Genomic DNA, 20,433 nt, shown 5'->3' with positions numbered 1-20,433 from the left:
GAGTGAAGGTCGGAGCAGCTGAAAGACTTGCAGCTCACTGTGCTTGAGTAACAGTTTATACCTTAACTGTCAAAACTGCAAGTCTCTATTTCTGTGATGTTACTCTGTGACATGCATCCCACCTAGCACAAGCATAAACATCTGCAAATCTAAAAAGGAACTGAATCAAATTAATGTTGTGTAAGAGGACAGGCGATGTAAGAGACTCACTTGCTGAAACTGGCCAGGTTCTGCATCACCTTGGCTATGAGTGTGAGTGTGCGGGAAGTGCGTTCGGCCGGGTACTCCTGCATTAGGTTGAAAAGGGAGGGGGACATGATGGCTGGGCACATGAAGCGAAGAAACAGGGAGGAACTGATGAGACTGTCAGCGAGATCTTCTCTTCCACGCTCAGCACATCTGGCTCTCCATGAGGCAAAAACTTCCTTCAGCTCCCGGGGAAAAATGCTGAAACAAGAACTTGATTTTATTACTCATTGTCACAGAAAAGTGGAAGATAAAATGCAGCAGATTATTTAAAGCCCTCAGGAATTCATCAAGGTCAGAAAACTAAAGCATCTGGAAAATTACTGGACCGTACCCCGCTATGGATGTAGGATGTGCTTATGCAACCGATTTCAAAAAGTCTAACTTGCTGTTTATGAATCCACTGATTATATGAGTTTGCAAAATAATCCTTTCACATTGTTTTCACAGCCTCAAATGCTTGTTTATGTGATGTGTCTTTTCTGGAATCAGGTTACATTAAAAACCAAATGAAATGTTCTGTAACAGATATGCAGTTATCTGGAAGGTACAAATGGGGCAAAACTGACCAGAGAGAGTTGATAATCTTGCAGAGTAACAGCTCGCAGCACATGCGAAGGTTAGCTTGATGGTCAGCGAGGACTGACGGCGGCACACGCATGGGGTCCACCTCACAGTTCTCCTCAGACTCATATAAGGCTCGAATGAAGTCACCTGCAAGTTGGACATCACATCCTCATTATGTTTCCCCAAAATGAATCGTAGCCCTAAACTACTTTTACAGCTGGATAAAGAGAGTAAAAGCCAAATGTTATTTTTTGTAAATATGAGACTGTGTGATTATGATAATAAAATGTTAGGATATACTCAAATGTGAATAAACGATTTTAAAAAAATGGCTGGTCCATCTAAAACATATCAAACATGACAAAGAGTCTACAGCCATGCTAGAGGCTGAGGTTACACAGGTACAGTATTGCTAAATGCTAATGCAACAACGCTAACATGCCTACGTTTAGCACATATGTTTACCCTGCTCACCATCTTAGTTTAGCACATTAGCATGCTAACATTCACTATCACAAAACATGATACACACAGCTGAGCCTGATGGGAATGTCATTAGTTTTGTGGGTATTTGGTAATAAAGGAAAGTATTGGACTAAATAAAGTTCTGATGTCATGGTGCCGCTAGACGACAAGTCAGAGGATCATCAAAGTGATAACAATTCATCCTTGATGGAACATGAATGTGTGTACAACATAGCATGTCAATCCATCCAAGTAGTTGATGAGATTTTTCAGTCTGGACCAAAGTGGTGGGCGACCGACTAAGCAACCAACTAACAGACAGAATGATATTGCCAACGCAAGAGCCATTCTTCTAATACGGCTGCAACTAACAGTTATTTTTATTATCGATTAATCTGACAGTTATTTTCTTGATTAATGTCTTCAGTTTGCTTGTTTTATCTGACTAACCATCCAAAACCATAAGATATCAATTTCATTGTCATATATGACAAAGAAAAACAGCAAATAGTCACAATTAATTTCCTGCTGATAGACTGATTATTAATCATTGCAGCTCTAGCTTCTAGCATGCCTAAAAACTAGTCTAAAATATACATGAATATTAAATATACAGGATTTGTACTTAAAGGACTAAAACATGAAAAATGACTGATATGTTGTTTTCTGCATCAAGTGTTTGATTATGGATGTTGTGCATCAAAATGCATAAACTTTTGCATTAGTAACAGGTCTCTCATATGCTGATGTCCATTAATTAAAAAAAAAACTATTTGCTTTAATTGCACAAGACAATAGAAAAAGAAATTTGCATTTAATGTTGCGACACAGAAATATTATTAGAGCACTATTTGTTGGTGTAACATTTAGACTGTTGCAGCCACAATAAATGATTAAGTTAATGTCACAAATATATCACAAGTTTAACAGTCTCAAGACGAAACAATGTCATTTTTGCTAAATGACAGACAACTTTTGTGTTAAAATTGAACATCAAAACAATTGAGATACTTCCTTCAGTCAGGCAGCAGGAAATATCATTTGGTTTCACCAACAGCAGCCTTACCTATAGCCTCCTTGAGGTATCTGTGACCAATCAGTTTGAGGTACTCCTCCACAGCCTTTGTAGCGAGCGTGTTCTCCCGAAAAATCAAGTGCTCACGGTCCATGAATCGATCCACCTCACACATCGCCATGTCAGACAGGAACTCCTGAGAAGAGATTACATTTTCAGTTCAGCAGAGAAAATATGACTGAAACAATCCAGAAATTTTACTGCAAGAAGATCTCAAATTCATTGTATTGAAACAGACCGATCAAATAAAGAATTGAGTGACAGGAACAGCAATTACTTTGACCAAACAACACGCAATAAGTTACCTTCTGACACTTTGTTTACCTTGGTTTTCCCTGTGCTTTGAAGGATGTGCACCAGAGCAAAAGCCACCTCCTCTTTGCTTTTCACACTTAACAGCGGCTCCAGAACTGCGCACAGTGTTCGGTAGTTGTTGGTAATGTACTCAGCAAATTCCTTGTACAGCTCCATCGGGAGGATGTTCATTGTCTGGTAGCGAGACTTGACGCGAAGTGAGGCGTTGATGACTTTGGTGCTTCCAACACCTCCGCTTTTAGCCAAAACGCTGGACTGTATCACCGGGTACCACTGCTCGACAAACTGCCGGCCCGTGATGCTAGAGATGGGGATGCTGACAAGGCCAAGGTATGTGCTTTTTTCCTAAAGACAATCATAACAACATATGTTTAATTTTTGTAGCACTAACTGTACAGTGTACGAGATTTAAACTTAACTGTAACAAATCTCTTCCCAACAAATAATGAATTGTATTTTGCACTTAATGTCACTGGTATTTTTAAATCAATAAACACAGAATAAATATGAAGGACTAAACTGAAACACCTTCTTTTACCTTGCGTCTTTTTTTGTCTGTTTCCTTGTAGAGGTGTAAACGAAGGCTACGAATGGTAGGCAAATTGTTAAATTCAAAATGCTCGCCCCAGAAGACGGTGTCGGTCCGGGGTTTGCTGGTGGTGCGGGCATACAGCATGTCATCCAGGCACAGCTCACAATAATAGCGTTTCTTAGCTGGGAGGTCTCGAGCTTCAATGATCCACAACTTGAGCACATTGTCCACCCGTCTGCTGTTATCCTGAAAGACGACCGAGGAGTTCTATTACTGGATTATAACAGTCCTTATTTACATCAGTCCTGACTTGATAAGCCTTATAACTTTGGTTTGGATAGTGTGATAAAATGGCAGGTCACCAGGTGTTCAGTTTCAGTTATGACATTATATTGTTTATCATTTTCAGGATATTTGAAATGAAATCTATGTGGTGTCTACCTTGTTAGGTTTGACAGCTCGTTGCAGATTTTCAATCCATTTGTCTCTCTCTGACGCTGATCGGCAGGCAAAACATTTTGTCCCTGAATTGGTGGTCACCTGGAGACACAAAATATATAGTTTTTAGTACATATATGATCCCTACACACAGAAAGCAAGGGGAATATTTCTCATATAGCTGCAACTAACTTATTTGAATTATCAAGTAATCTCTTGATTGATTTTTTTGATAATAAATGTTCAAAATAGTAAAAAATGTCATCTTCAAATCACAAGTTTTGTCCTCCAAACAATACAAAATCCAAGATATTTAATTTACAGCTATAAACAAGGGAAAAACTGCAAATCCTCACATTTTAGAAGCTGGAACCAGAAAATTTTTTTTTGCATTTTTGCTTGAAAGATTAAAATACTAAAAGACTCATCAAATATCAAAATTTCTGTCGATCAACTTGAATAAATGACTAAAGGTTTCCAATTCCCTGTACCATTAGTTCACTTAATTTATCTTATTTCAGAGAAAGTTGAGAAATAGCTTATAGGACCCCTGAAATATTGACATACTGAGAACATTTTATCGAATTAAAATGAATTTGTTGGTTATACAAAAGAAGGCTGGGAGAATTAAAAGGTTATCAATACTGTGCACACCTCAAAGCAGTACTCTTGCCCTAAAATGCTAGAATGGACAGGTTTGATTATGGCCTCTTCATCCAAAACTAGGTCCAAAGCCTCTGCAGCACTGCTGGGAGAAAGTAGGGACTCGTGGGAGTGGGATTCTTTGAAACTCTGCATCAAGCGCGTCCTGGTGAAAGAAGAAAAAGAAGAGATTTATTTACTTTGAACTCTTAGGTATGATTATATATATTGATTTTTAGTTAAATAAGCGGGAGCGATTTTTATATGATACAAAATGAGTCACTGCAGCTCAAAGATCCTCGTGCGTCACTCCTGCAATCTCAACATGAATTTTTACAGAAGTTTTACGGAAAAGTCAAGACTACCAGATTTTCAGTTCTGGAGTTTGCAGTTTGGTCTGCTCATGTTACCCTCAGCTGCATGTGAGTCATTTCTTAGCTGCATGTTAGGAAATAAACCACAGTTTTCTCAGTTTGTGTTGTTGTCTGGGAAGGCTATTCTTTCAATTTCCAATAACTGCGCAAGAATGTTACAATGTAATGTTAGCAGTTCCTACTGTGAAAATGGGGCGAAAAAGTAAGAGAAGCAGTTACAGTCTGCAGGAATACTGTAGTGCAAAAAAGGAAAAAGATTATTATGGCTGATCATAGGGTAACCTTTAGAGGAGGGCAGCTCTGTGAAGGAAAGTAGAAGTGGTAGAAGCAGCACAGTGAACCAAAGCTCTCTCAAGCGAAGAAAGGTCAGTAGAAAAAAATGTAGGGAGGATACGGTTTTGCTTGGGAGTTGTGGGAAAAGGAGGCAAACCAAATTGAACTGGTTATCGTTACAACCTCTATGTGTCTTACCATCTCAAGTCAAGAGAGCGGTGTCAATCTTCTCATCTAACTCAGCGAATAAGGCTATTCCCCAAAATGTTGAACTACTCTTTTCTGAAACTAGTTTGTAAAAAAAAAATGAACTGAAAATATGGAGTTAATCTGCACTGAAAAGCTGGAGCTAGCATGCTGCATCGTTGTTAACAGTGGCTTTGAATATAAGAGAGAAAATTAGGGAGCAAAAAAAGAGAAAGGAAGAGAGGACAGAAATTGACAATAAGCAGCAGCTTTGAACAGACACACAATAATTATGCAAGAAAATGAAGAGCACAAATTTAAGGCCAGATTTAATGTCGGTCAGTGGTGCAGTGAGTCGTTGACGGTGCCATCGCAGATTGCACTACATGAAAAATGCTTTGGTAAACTGACTTGGCAGCAGAGGTAGAGCAGCTGCGTTGGAAAGCTAGAGTGTGAAGTTGGACGCAGAGGGTTTATAGGAAAGTCAACTTGAGTGAATTCAGCGTGTGTGGGCAGAACTCAAAGCCGGCTGTGAAGGCAGCTGTCTGAGGCAGCGGTGGGAGCTGGTGAATGGCTGTTTTTTTTTTTTTTTTAAGAGGGGAAAGCACACTGACCGGGGCAGAAAGCCACTTTAACCCCAACGCTATTAAGCTTCCCCCCCACCTCCTCCGCTGCTTCCTCCACAGTAACACCTGGGTCAATATATGATTTGTTTTAACATTTTACCCAGGCTTACGTGCACTGCATTACAGCACTGCCCTTTTTTTTTTCTTTTTTTTTTTTACATGCTTTGCTAAACAACACATTCTTGCACATCGGACATCCACACCTGCCCCAAAAATGTCTATTCTGCATCTCCTGTGGCTGCAGGAAAATGTACTGTCAGCATTAACATTTTGACTTTCTGCCTCTCCCTCTCTACATCTTTACATTTCCCATATGAGCGCCGTGACTGGATTGTGTGAGTAATGCATAAAATTTTGATCACAATGCAAGCCAGATTCCTTCGGAGTGTGACCCCACATTAGAATACGAAACAAGAAAAAGCTGTCATGAGAGCCTCCAGAGCTGCCGGCTATTGCACCCTGACACGATCCGATGATAGAAAGCACACTGACCTGCTAAATGTAAAGTAATTCTAGCAATTGTACTAGAATTTCCAACAGAATCTGAAAGTATGTGTATAGATTTTTTTTCCCAAAATAGCATCCATAACCGTTTTCCTTTTGTGCATTGATGTAAAGACTTGGTTCCTGGTTCTATGATGACAGGTGTGGTTAACCATCAAGCCCATTAAGGCGGATAAATCATCTCAAAACAACAAATAATCAATCAAAAATACATTTGTAGTTTGGAGTCAGTGTGTATTTATTGTTTTTTTTTTTTTAATAGACACTGTTTTCCAGCCTTGCACCTACATATGATGTGTGTTTAATTATGCTCCTGTTGTGCAGACATGAAATCAACTTGACTATACCTTTAATGTCATGATAGCAATGATGGGATAAATTGTTTGGTAATGTTACTATTAATATCACTCAAATGAATAACTTCAGTCACTGCCTTAAATGCTCTGGAAAAAGCACAAGCTTTAGTCAGAGTGGTTGACAAGGAGCCACAGTTCGAGTGAAGAGGGTCATTTCGGCTGCTCAGAGCACCGCTGGCAGTCTAAGATTTATCCACATTGGCACTTAAAAGTGCGCTGTAGATTTAGTTCTTTGAGGAAATAATTAAAAAGCATATTTCTTTAGAATAATACAAATTATAATGTTTAGCATCTGAGCAATAACCTTCAAGTGCAGCTAAGGCTGATGGGAATTCATTGGTTTTGAGTGTTGAACAAGTGCAAAGTTTGACTAATGCTCTCATCTTGGGACAATGAACATCTACCAAATTTATTGGTAAATTGGTATCTATTAATTAAAGTGAGACTATGTAACTGTTGCTGCACGGCGGCCACTGTGGCCGCAAGTAACAATTATAGGATAATGACACATTAGATTTCACTACATTTACCAAGATCCTCTTCAGTCAGTTGCTTAAAGACACACTATCATAAGATGAGCTGACTGAGAATGAGTGGAAAATATCTAACATTTGCTAGCAGTAGCCACCAAAAGTTACTGGTTTTACCAGAACAACAGCAAAATTATTATAGAAATGAGCAAGAGGGTGTTTCATTGCTGATGCTAATTCAACTTCGTGTTTTTAAAAGGAAGAATGTCATATTTCTTCTTCTTCAAGATCCATACTTGAAATATTTGTCACGATATTTCAGTATCAACCAAAGTATCGGACTGACAGATCAGCTAACTGAGACTTTATCAGTGCTACATGTGAGGTGAAAAATACATGATATAAAAAAAGACAACTCACTCTTACAAGTAGAACACCCCAATTGTCAAAAATGTCATCAGTTCATTCACTAACACCGACATCATTCTGCTTTAGTGCACCATAATTACACAAACTATACACTATAATTACAGCACACAATCAGCTCGTCCTATTATAACACGCAACCTTGAAGGAATTGAGGTTAGCGATGTTCTAGCTGCAGCTCGACAAGAAATGTAGCCTTCAGCATCAAGGGTGAGCAGTTTCCATGCAGAAGCAATTCAGCGTAGAGTAGTCACAGCTAACTCACTAAAATAACACTCAATTACACAAAGCAGCACATTCGCCATCCAAGCAGGAACAGATATGATTCTTGATGGTTGAGTTTGTGTCTTGAACTCAAAGCTCTCCCCAATCTAAAGGCTTATTTAAATTACATGTACTGTATGTTTCTTCTATGCGATGACAGTGGGGCAGAACTGTGGCTCGTGGAGGGGCGTCCTAGTCGATAAATGCATACCATACAGCAACAATTTCCCTGATTTGATTCCAGCTGGGAAGGTTTGTTGCATATCATACCACGCCCCCTCTCTCTCTCTCTCTCTCTCCACATAACCTGCCAGTCACTGTCAGCTATCGAATAAAGACAAACCAGAAAAACCCTAAAAACATGTTTATTGTCTCTGGTTCTTTCTGTGTGGGGCATTTTCTCCCCGAGTTTGTGTTGGTTTCCTCTGGGTTCTTCTTCTCACAGTCCAAAAACATGATCCAGAGGAACACAAATCCATGGTTTAATCATTTAAATGTTTTGTCACGATCACATAATAATTGCATGATCTCGACACAACACAGACTGTAACAATACGGGTATTGAGACTGAGCCTTATTTCTACTGATTATAGACAATTTCCTTATCAGAACGTTGCACATTTTAATCTTTTGCTCATGACAAGACTTAATGTTTGAGATGCTTAATCATTTTTTGTAATCACAAGAAAACAAAGTTACTTCGAAAATTTGATGATCACAAGAAAACACATAATTAATTGCAAGCCTAGCCTAACCAGCTTTTCATAACATGTATCTCGGATGAATTGTAAACACTACATCACTAAGAGGAAGGAATATATTTGTTACTCCTGTCATAAACTGGCAACCTGTGCTGGCTTTTGCCCAAAACATGCTGGCACAGACTCCGAACCCCCCTGTGACACTGAATTCGACATAAACGCAATTAGAGACTGGATGGATAATATCACCTGCAATTATATGAACGCTTTATTAAAAAAAAAGTTCCTTACCTCTCTTGGTCAGCACTACGAAAGCGGGGTAAAATCATCTGTCTGAAGCTGCTCGTCCGGTCCAGTTTGGGCTGACTTTTGGCCCTCTTGATGGAGCCCTTCAAACGCCGATTGAGGAAACTCTGAAGATTCAACGAGGGAAAATAGAAAGAAAACAGTTAATTAGAGCAGAGTTAAAACGGCTCCAATATTGGAAGAATATACTGCATAATGCAATAAAAAAAACACAGGCGTATGCAAATTTTACAATTTACTTATTTTTAAGTGTAAACTCTCATTCAAGCATCACACTGGCACTGCTTCCCTAATTAGTGGTTTATTAGTGGAAGTCAAACTAAATGTGTTCACTGTGTGAGCAGAAAGACCGCATATGGCTGCATCAGGATGTGTGTACCAGGCTTTACTGAACTCACCGGCTGTCTGAAGGGCTGCGGGGTGGCATTCGGAGGGGTTTCCATGCTTGACTGTCTTGCAGAGGCAAAACTTGCCCTGCGAGATTGGTCTATGAGAAAGAAAAATAAGAGATTAAAGAAAAAAAAACAAGAAAAAAAGAGTGATTATTGAATAGGAAACATTAAACCATAATACAATACCTGGTCAACAAATGCAGGTGTTTAATGTGAAAGCACAATTTCTTAATGTATTATTCTAATTAATATAAAATATTTTTTAGTTTTAAGCTTTTATCTGCATCTGGATCCAGATTCTACATCAAAATACTGTAAGTGATAGATAAATGATCACAATCGTAAATCACAGATTCACAGATTTTTGGAGAAAACGAACTCCTGCTAATTGATTCAGACTAATGGCTGCTGATCTGTGATAGTCATAAATCTTTCATCATGTTGCTGTAGGGCTGCATATAAGTAAAATGCCATCATATCTTGTAAGATTGCATGTCTTGCATGTCATATCTTCTATATTTGGTAGCAAGAGTACGGTGCATTATGTCACATAAGTCACACATAACTACAAGAATGTGGTTGCCAATTATGGGGAAATATATGGCATATTAAAAAACAAAAAAAGTGAAAAACTTTTTTTCAGACTCATCCAATTATTTCAGGTGCCAAAACAGATGAAAAATTGTAAGAGGGGAACTGAAAAATAGCAGAAAATGTGTCCAAGCAGAAAATGGATAAATTATGAGGTAACTGTTGCACAAGTGAGTAAGTTTGAATGACAAATAATAGTGTTTATTGGCTTTAAAAGTGCTCTGTCACTCTTATGAGATATTAAAACAACCTGAGACCATGAACAGATATCAGAAAAACTTAATAAAAGAACTGATGATGTAATAAATTTATGCAAAAATAATCAATTTGTCATTTAAAGTTGGTTATAAGTAGATGAAATCACATATTGCTACATTACCAGGTGAAACAGTTTAACAGATGATATAATTCTAACATTTAATCATAAACGGAGAACTTAATAATATCTTCATCACACAATCAATTGAAAATATTTTATGTTGCACCCTTTATGAAGTACACATAATTCAATAAAATTTACATTTTAAAAACTTGTACAGCTGCAGTAAAAGTTATTACATCATCTTATTCTTCTCTTGTGTCATTACCTTGCAGCTGCTTTGGTCACATATAGAAAAGGGAACAGCATCAGAAATCATGACAGAACACACACTAATCACAAGAAAACTACCAGTTCATCAACAATGCAGAACACTTGATGTTAGTCGAAGCTCAGCAACAAGGACAGACAGCTACAGCCTCCAAAACACTACAAACAACAACACTGTGACAGTCTGGAAGACACTTGTGTTTGTGTGCAAAGGCAGCTGTTTATTGTCAGCTGCCATCGGGTAAACATGTTGTGTCCAAAGCCAAGAGGAAAGTGCAAAACCGGGTGTGAGAACTATATTAGACCCCTATATGATAGAAAGAAGTAACATGGTGTAATGAGTCATCTTTGTCTGACTTTGGGCTGTTGTACACTCAGAAAAACGGCAAGAGATCAATAAAACTATGGGCAGGTGTCTTTGGGGAGTCTGATGCTTCCACTATATGACTGTGTGTTGGCTAAAGAAAGATGAGGTCAGTGTACAGGAGCAGGAGAATCCTTGGGCGAATACTGTTTCCACATTACTGCAAAAATCATAATCCCACCAAGTCACCATACAAACAACAGAAATGCAAGAAGACAAGAGAATGAAGCCAAAGTCGCAAGCCTTTAAGTGCAAGAGTTGCCCATTTTAGGAACTTAATTTCTTGCAGACAGTTAGATAAGAAGATTGAAACCACTTTCATGTCTGTAAAGTAAATATAAAGCTACCGGCACAAGCTGGTTAGCTTAGCTTAGCACAAAGAGTGCTAGCCTGGCTCTGTCCAACAGTATAGTATGGTAAAACCATAAATTGATGTTGTTACACTTTGTTTTCTTACAGATTAAAGATTTAAGGTGTTAATTAGTGAGCGTTAGAGGTGCAAGTAGGTGATTTGATTTTGTTTCCTTTGGGCAGAACCAGCTCTTTTCCCCTTTTTCCAGTCTTTGTGCTAAACTAAGCTAACCAGCTGCTGTCTGTTCATACTTCATAATTAACGAACAGATGCGAGAGCAGCATCAGTTTTTTCCTCTAACCTCTAACTCTCAGCTAGAGAGCAAATAAACATATTCCCAAAATGATGCACTATTGCTATAAGATTGTTGTATTTTTAGGGGAAATTTTGGCACACATCCTAGATCTCCTCCCTCCACATAACCCTAAACATTGAGATTTTCCTCTTGACCCTGAACTGTGTGTAGCTGTCTATATGCAGCTACACACAGTTCAGGGTTTGTGATGACAGCAATACATAGAAGAATGAAGCATGTCTAACGATAAAACGTGGCCCTTATTCAAGGGCAAAGAGGATTTTTCAGCCCAGGTTGTACAATAGATGTACATAGCGTTGGGTTTTCTGCATCTTTAAGCAGGTTGTGTAATCAGAATTACTCATACATTTGATCCTTTCATTGATTCATCCATAGGTTGCTCTCTTGAAGCTAAAAACATCATCAGTTTCACGCTGATATTCACTTCCTCTCTTCTATTTTTTTTGCTGTGATTGATCTGTTTGGGCTTTTTTTTTTTAGAAATTACCCATTACCCATTATAATTTTTTTTCCCTTTTGCAACAGAGAATCAAGATACTCTGTCATCCTATGATTTCCTCGCTCTCAAAGCCTGTAAATAGGCTACTCTCCAGGTTCTATTCTGAATCCTGGCTAATTGTTTGGTATCCATGGAAACAACTCCAAGGGCTTCTACTTGAACTGTTGAAGATATATTGGCACACAATTGCACAATAAAGATGATGAAAAACGCCATGTAGCGTGCTGCAAAACACCGCTGTCTCTCATAACACGCATGCAAGTGAACTGATCAGACCTATCGGCTGCCCACCACAGGGAAATGTTCCTGAGCTGGAGGAAATATTTTAGTTTCTTTTGTGTCTCTCATGTGGGGCAGAGCTACAGTGAATAGACGGAATGACCCTGCGGAGGAATATTTAGCATATTTCCGATAACATCCACTGCCACTAAAACAGTCACCTGCAACATGTGGCGCTCTAAGTAAACGTGACATATTAGAACACATGGATATGTTCACATGGGCTATTCTGAATGTAAATTGCTGTCAGGACGGAGTGTGTGGGTGGCAACAGCCTCTAGCAAACTGTGATACAGAGGGAGAGAAAGACAGAAAGAGGAAGACTGTGAGTGGGTGTCGGAGAAACATACTCAACCTTTAGCATATATCTCTATATTTATATGCATTTGAAAAGTTTATTTTTTTTTTGTGATTTATAATAAATTGAATAAAATCATAACCCTTTATCAGGGGATGGATTTTTTTTTTTATGTTATAGGAATTAGTCATAAAATAGATGCAGTATAAAGAGATCACAACACAGACGGCCCTGACAAAATAACTCAAATTCTCCTTTCAGCCCAGGGTACAAACAATCATTATCAAAACTATAATTAGTGATGCGTCAATCTGATTAATTGGCATATTAATATATTTTCTTTCAGTGTTTCTGGTATGTCATCATTCACCTGTTGTGTTGTGTATCAGTAACACTTTACTTAAATTTAACTTCTCCTATGAGGACAGATTTTATAGTATTACAACTGTGTTTCTCTATATTGTCATTCATTATTTGTTTATACACCAGCCTCTACTTATGGGCCTCAGGAGTTTATTATACATTAATAAACACATATCTCCTTATAATTAAATTATAGTGTGTTATAAACCATTTATTAACTGTTTCTATACTGCTTATAAATGCTAAATTGGCAGACTTAAAGTAAAGTGTTTGACCAATTTTTTTCCTTCTCCACTATCAGTTACATTCATTCGGTCACAGTGGGTCGCCAACTCAGTTTTCAGTGCCCTGGCAATCCCTAGCCTCATAAGTACCACGCAGTGAGACAAATTTTGGAAGAAAATGGTACACAGTATGGGTAAAATTCCCCGAGATGTGGTATAGGAATCCATCCCTAACTGCAATACAATCCTGAGTAGTGCGTGTTTGTTGGCTTGCAAATGCACTTTATCAAAAAAATCAAGGCTCAAACTTCAATGTGAAAAAGTTTTCACACATATTACAAATCATTTAACATCCCCACACAGTTGCACTGCGTTGGAAAGTTGTTTTAAAGTTTGATTGTGTCATCTGGAGGACACAACTATGACTGGGGAAAAAAAAAAAGCTTGGCACATATTCCCACAGAGAATACTGCTGGGACAATATATGCTGTAGGTGTCGCAGTGGCCCAGAAATTTAAGTCAACAAACTGCAGCTCAATACAAACATGATGCAGAAAATCTATATCTATGCTTGTTTTGCGCAAGTAGTATTTAAACAGCTAAAATCACTACAAATATACAGTATATTATAGTCACTTTTTTGTATGAACAAAAATTCTGAATATAAAGTTTTAAATGAAAAATTTGGCCAATATGGATGTGTTTGCTGATGCCAGGCTGCATCTCAAAGAAAAACTCTATTAACACTGATAAATACTCTCTGATTATCATTGAGATCTTCACTCGTGATGTGAATCTGCATTGTTTATGCTGCTACTCTTTGACAGCTGCCATATTCAGTTTGTTTTATGTCACATGTGTGATGCCTCTTCAGTGTAATGACGGCAGCAGTACACAATAAATGATTTATGTCTTATGATTCACTCTGCACTGAAGGTGGGAAACTGAGCCTTCGGAGATAAACTGGGTGAGCTTGATGTTTATTGCTTGTCCATAATAGTGATAATAGTGCAATCAAGCTTGTCTTGAAGTGACACGCTGCGTTCCTGAATTGCATAAGTCTACTTTTTACTTTTAGTACATACTGCAGCTGCCCTTACAAAGTACGTACTGTTGCACGCAGTATGCATACAATTGGGACATACACCTTCATCTGTCATTGTGGCTTCTGTCATTGGTCTGTTCTCTCTCTGCGGCTCAGTCGATGTAATGAATCTTCCACTATGCAGAGGACTGTGGGTCAGAAAAGCCAGAAAAGCATGCTGACTTGCATACTGCAAAATGCGAGCGGATGTAGTAGAACATCCTGGTACTTTTGGCATACTGCATTTGACATATTATGTATTGGGACATACTAAATCTTTTTCTGGCATACTAAATAGTGTGGAAGAATGGGTATCGGAGCGCACCCACAGTGTTTCCAGTAACAGATACAAACATACATCTCATTATGTCTGGTCTGGAGCATCTGACAACAAGAAGCCTCTGGTGACTCACAGGCAGGCCTGCTGGGGCAGATGTCTCAATCATGTCATATGGACGTCTCAGTAATTACCATATAGTAAATACTGTTCATGTCAACAACCCACTGGTGATTATGGCTGGGAATTAGCTGTCCACATTTTGTAAGTTATATGTAAAGTCAAAAAAAAGAGTAATTCTTTCCTCTAGACTAAAAAAAATTACTTGAGAAAAAGCTGTGATGTGACATTTTCTTGACCTCCACACCTCCAAAGAACAGGCAACACCAACCTCCCTCTGATTGTTGCACAATGGGTCAGTTCATGTATTCAAATACATCATATTGTTTTGAATATGACAAAGGGGCATTTCAGGTTGTTCTTTACATCATCCCAAAATCGTATTTGAAAATTCAACAGCACAGTGTGCACCGTGAACTGTTTCCACAGGGACTTTTACTTCTTCTACAGTAGAGGAATATGTGGGGTGGCAGCAGATGTTTCAGACAAAGACATCACAACTCCTCTGCATATAAAACTGAAACTTTTACAGTTGTTCAAGCCAACACTAACCTATAGCAGGGCTTGGTTCATGTGTTTGAAAATAAGTGCTGATCTCCAAAGTACACTGGGTCAAAGTTGGTTTATTTGCTGTCATAGATTGAACCAGTTTCACAGTTGCTGAAAGACCACAGACAGCGCAAATGTGTGTGGAGAGTCCAGGCTATTCATTAAGAGCGAGCTGCCCAAGCAATCAGCCTGCATGACTGACAGGAGCAAAACCTCAGCGCATCAACCTCATGGCTCTTTGACAAGCTGGCAGCATCGCCCCAGGAGGTTTGACACAGTTTAAGTGCGAGCAGCGATTTACAGAACGCAGAATGACACTGGAGATGCAGCGCACACAGAGCAATACACTGCTGGCATGTAGAAAATCAGCATCCTCGTGGAATAAACTCTTGTCCTGCGATGCCTCAAATATAATGTGAAATCATTTTAGTTTTTGATCAAATTAAACCTTCTTCGGACCTAAGACTAAAACCAGGAGGAGTGATATATTCAAAATAGCTTCATTGTGAGCCCTACATATACATTCAAAAAATATTGGCTTTAAAAGTTAATGGTGCATTAATGACAAGATATTAGAATAAAAGAAAACTTAATCAGTGGGGTTTATGCTGAGAAAAGTGGGCAAAGACGACAAGTGACACTTCTGACAGCGTTCAGAGCCGTTGGTGCCATTTTTAGAAGCAGCCCTGCAATCAAGTAAATGTAAAACGTACAGAAGAGGGAGAGCTGCAGGATTTGAAAGCAGAGGTGGGTGGAGGGGTTGAGGAAGCAGGGGCAGTGTGGGCGTGAGGGAGCCACGGGAAAGAACTTGTGATTGGCTTGAAAACTTGCAGATATTTTTGGAGAAAAAGGAGGCGAAACACAGAAAGAAAGTGACTTCTAACATGCTGCAATGTAACCAGTATTCTATGAAACCAAGAGACCTGTTTGAAAATGTAAAATGCCCTCTGAGCGGAGAAAGACACATGAACAGAAACCTAAATAAACAATCCAGAGTTGCTCTCTGTCACGTGTGCTCTCCAGCATCTCTCTCCTGCTTGTCCCTCTTCCTGTGTGAGCTAGCCAAGGGGAGTGTGGCCTAGTTACCATAGGAACATGCTCTCAGCTTGTGTACTGCTCTCCATCAAAGTACCTTCATTTTTACTAATGTATTTAGAGGTGTTATTGCTGTGCTTGTAAATGATGAGACCCAAATTAAACAGCTGAAAAATGCTCAAAATGAAAATCTAGAGCTCAAGCAGCAATTTGACGCTCTTTACACCGACTGTGCCGAGATGCTGTATTATCTCACCACGTCACAGCTCAAAATAAGATGCTTTTCAACTATGAATTCCCCTAAAGTATGAGCCTCCTCTTGTTTGTTTCTCCCTAACAGTTCAAAACATTACTGTGTCGGTCTAAATGTTTGAAATGAAATGACAGCTTTACACGCTGCGCTAAATAACAGAAAATAATTTCCTTTCCTTTCCCCTGGAGGGAGCAGAAATGGCTGCTTTCATCTGGGGAAGCAAAGACAGCATAGAGAGGTGGAAGACTTGGAGTGTATCAAAGCCGGAGTAAAAGGCAAATGGCGCTATCAAACCTGGAGGATGTCAAACTAAAACTCCGGGAGTGTGACAAAGCAGGGCTCAGAGGGTGAGTGATGCTCCGGTGGAGGATTGAGTGCTAAGAATCCTCCATATATTGAGGCACTTTTGTAAAGCTTCATAGTACTGAAAAGGACTCAAAAGCCGTAGCAGAGGAAAAAGAGCAGAACGGCACGGCTGAGGTTGGAGTGCATGTTAAACCTTTCATTAACCACTGGGAAAAGTTGTGTCTGCGGATTTCAGAGAAAAGAGAGGACTGAAGGAGAACATATACAAACATATATAACAGAGAAAAATCTTATTGGACCACGACAGACTGGAGAGGAGGCTGTGAAATCACAGTAGGCACTGTTGACAGCGGTGAAAAGTAGACCAGTATGGGGCTAAAACCGACTCACTTGGGGTTAAAACTCCAGTCCCGCCGCCACAGCAAACCTCCGCTTGACCAACCAACCCAAACTGACTCTGATGCGGCAGCCACGTCTTTGAGGATGTGTCCATGCAGCTATACAGCACAGACACAAGTAAAGTTTTTGTTTTTGAAGTTAATGAAACCAACAGTCACTTACAACTCCACGGTCAATCACAGGATTCTTCGGTAAAGCACAAGAAACATATAAACATGTTATAGTCTTTTTCATAACATTTATATGGCTAAAATGCTAATTGAAATAAAATAAAATGCTGTGTAATTTTGGTTCAGATTGTACAAATCAAGCAAGGAGAATAAAATTGAGGAAAAGAGTCACAACTTGGTAAACTGGTTAAACATTTTTTGGAATATTTTTTTATCCAAACGTTTAGAAGTGTCTTCTGAACCTTCAGAACAGCGATAAATGTTGCTGAATAAGGAATTTATCTTTCAGAAAAACAAATGTTTAGCTCTATGACTCATATGCAATGATAATACATTCGAGGCACAAACTGGGGCTACTTCACAATCCTGCAACCACACACACTTTCACACGCTACAGCAAAAAAACAACAACAGAAAAACAAAACTGCGGGCCACAGTAAATTATATACTGGAATTACGAGCAACATTCAGCTTATCATAGCTGCCCTTTAGAGCCTCGTAGGCTAAATGTCAATGAAGCTGCTCAGCCTCAAGCTGTTACTATGATTAATTGATAAGCATTCCTACAGACGAATCAGCCTTTCATTTCCCACATCTTTTCTGATTGGAATTTAGGTTTATACAAAGAGGAAGTGAGATGGGAAAAAAAGGATCCTTACAGCCCATATTGTACATATTTCACTGTCGTGAATTTGCTTATTTTCTCATGACAGAGGACATGCCATTCCTATCTTAAATACCTACAGGTCACAGCTGTGTGACATGCTGAGTAGTTAGGCTGCCATATAAAATGAGCAATCTGAGATCTGATGGCCATGGTGGAAACAGATTGAGAGGAGGAGGATAACTGCATGAAAAAATGTTTTTTGGACATTTCTGCAACCTAATACAACTGAGTATTACAAGGCATTGTTATGCTAGACTGTATAATGTAAGAACAGAGGCTCAAAATAGAAAAGAATTACCAGCAAGGTAAAATATCTTGTGTTTTGTCAGTTGATTTACACAAAAAAGAGAGAATGGAGTAGAAATTCATGGCCTCAGACAAAAGAAAACAATTTGAGAAGATTGCAGGACAGGAACTCACTGACAAGAGTTGCAACGTTTTTTTGAGAGAACATTCAAACAGACTGACAAAGCCTTTCTGTCCTTGGCAGCAAGAGAAAGCACCCTCCGTGCGTTGCAATGAAGATGGCTGAAGAGCAGAAGCAGAATTATGACAGAAACTTGGTTTTGGAGTAGAATCAGCTCTTTGCCGGCTGTCAGGCTCCCTGGCTGACAAACGTGGTTGAGTGATGAGGAGTCCAGATTCTCAACAGTTCATGAGGAATCGAAAAAGATTAATACATATCCGTGACTCACATCTATTTTAGCAAAAGTAAGAAAAAAAATTCCAAAGGAGAGATGTATGAGATAGGTCATATCTTATAGGCATTTCTTATAGGCATGGAGGAGGGAGAGAAAATCCTTCGAGGGGCACTGAGTCAGAGTGAGCTGGACTTATCTTGTTCTATCGAGTGTGCAGCCTCAGACATTTCATTATCTGACGCTCTTCTCTCTCCACTGTGCTGGGTTTTTTTTTTTTTTTCTTTTTTGAGAAAGGAAACTGTATGCACGAGCCCACGCTGCTTTAACTGTGTGATATCATGGACCCTGAAGATGGTGGCGTCCGATCCCATCTGTGCAAACATCAGCTGTTTGAGACGAAAGAAAACTAGCACAAAAAGAAAGTTCATCTTTCATCTGTGCCTTCAAAATACACACAGACCCCAGTGCAAAGTCCAGTTAAAGTGGGACACTTTTTGACAAATGTTATTTAAGCTATTGTTATATTGAACGAAACCATCATGGTAAACTAACCCTAAATAAAAATAACCCTACAGTTAGACTGATTTATGTTAAATTAAAGGCTCTTTTCTGCTCCCAGAAACATCCTCCTACAGTCTGTGCAGGTGTTCAGTGTGCAACGTCCACAGATTGCTAACTGGCAAACTACAGGTATCAGCAAAATCAGTGCAAAATAGCAAGAAAGTCTGTCCGACTCTACTGAAGCAGAAGCCAATCAACCAGGTGCACCGACTTCACCTGATGGGAGCAGCAGGTTTGTGCTGATTTAAAATTCTCTTGAAAAGAAAACATATGAATAAATGATATTCTGCTCAGTGTGGGGCAACAAGTGTCACATGCTGGGTTTTGTGCCATGAACATTATCATGTGTACAAAATGCACCTTGCGGGCATCTGACACGCAAGACACCTGGCTAGCATTTTTACAACACTGACTGAAACTCAGTGTTGTAAAAATATCACTATATGCAGAAATTTCAGTTAAAAATGCAGTTTCATGACAATTGTGTGACATCATATTAGAGCTGAGACGAGTCATCGATGAGCTGATCAAACAATTTTGTCATTTATCGAGCAAAAGTGCTTCCAGCTCCTCAAATGTAAGGATTTGCTGCTTTTCTCAGTTTTATATCCTTATAAATTGATGTTTTTCGTTTGTTTTGGACTGTTGTTGAACAAAACTAGATATTTAAAGACATCACCTGGGATTTTGAGTAATTCTTGGGAAGAAGACATTTCATGGACTAAACTATTACTAAAACACAACTGATACATCGAATGATAATGAAGATAATACATTATATGCCTCAAAACAGCATTCAAACAAACTGACAAAAACATACATTTGTGGCACAAAATGCATTTTATGTGATGCAAATTCAGCATGTGCCAATTCAAACAGCGTGCCATTTTGCTTTTGTGCCAACCACTTAAACAGCCTACACATTTCTGAGAGGAGGAGGAAAAAAAGAAGGAAATTACATAAATGCACTAAGAATGAACAACTTCCATGTTTGTGTTTTCATTGTTTTCTGTCTCTACATTAACGTTCTACATTTGTTAACGTCCCACTTAAACTGAACCAGCCACTGTGTCGTCAGAGTTGTCATGCAGTCTTGCAATGCATCCCCTTAAAAAAACAGGTTCAGGTTCCGCAAAGCACTAAACCAGGAACTGCCTTCAGTGTCCGTAGCTGCAAGGACACCTGTACATACGACACCTGAGCAGCGTTGGCGAGTTTCACAGTTGTATCAACAGCTGGAATCGACCTGCCCGTCTGTGCTGCAGGCAAACATCCAGGCTGTGAAAAACCATCTCTAACACCTCCATCAGTGAGCCTCTCTTGACCAGCTGCCACTAA

The 20,433-nt window shown here is 39.1% G+C and overlaps 1 protein-coding gene across 3 annotated transcripts in view; it reads right to left on the bottom strand.

The window, feature by feature from the left end:
* syngap1a (synaptic Ras GTPase activating protein 1a) overlaps positions 1-20,433 on the bottom strand; it is a 43,823-nt gene that overhangs the window by 15,113 nt on the left and 8,277 nt on the right. For 2 of the 3 annotated variants that reach the window (XM_067612796.1, XM_067612797.1), the window contains exons 1-10: positions 17,048-19,866; positions 9,165-9,253; positions 8,752-8,873; positions 4,293-4,446; positions 3,642-3,740; positions 3,207-3,446; positions 2,678-3,013; positions 2,345-2,489; positions 816-960; positions 211-447 (exon numbers count right to left, since the gene is read on the bottom strand). In XM_067612796.1, the coding sequence (XP_067468897.1) occupies positions 211-447; positions 816-960; positions 2,345-2,489; positions 2,678-3,013; positions 3,207-3,446; positions 3,642-3,740; positions 4,293-4,446; positions 8,752-8,873; positions 9,165-9,253; positions 17,048-17,150 (1,670 nt within the window). In that variant the 5' untranslated portion in view covers positions 17,151-19,866. Of the gene's footprint in view, positions 1-210; positions 448-815; positions 961-2,344; positions 2,490-2,677; positions 3,014-3,206; positions 3,447-3,641; positions 3,741-4,292; positions 4,447-8,751; positions 8,874-9,164; positions 9,254-17,047; positions 19,867-20,433 lie in introns of those variants that run through there. The other variant, XM_067612798.1, reaches the window with a different exon arrangement.

Source organism: Thunnus thynnus, chromosome 15 (assembly GCF_963924715.1).
Source record: "Thunnus thynnus chromosome 15, fThuThy2.1, whole genome shotgun sequence".
Taxonomy (NCBI): Eukaryota; Metazoa; Chordata; class Actinopteri; order Scombriformes; family Scombridae; genus Thunnus; species Thunnus thynnus.
Note: the sequence above shows the minus strand (reverse complement) of the source record. Positions and strands in the feature narration are given on the sequence as shown.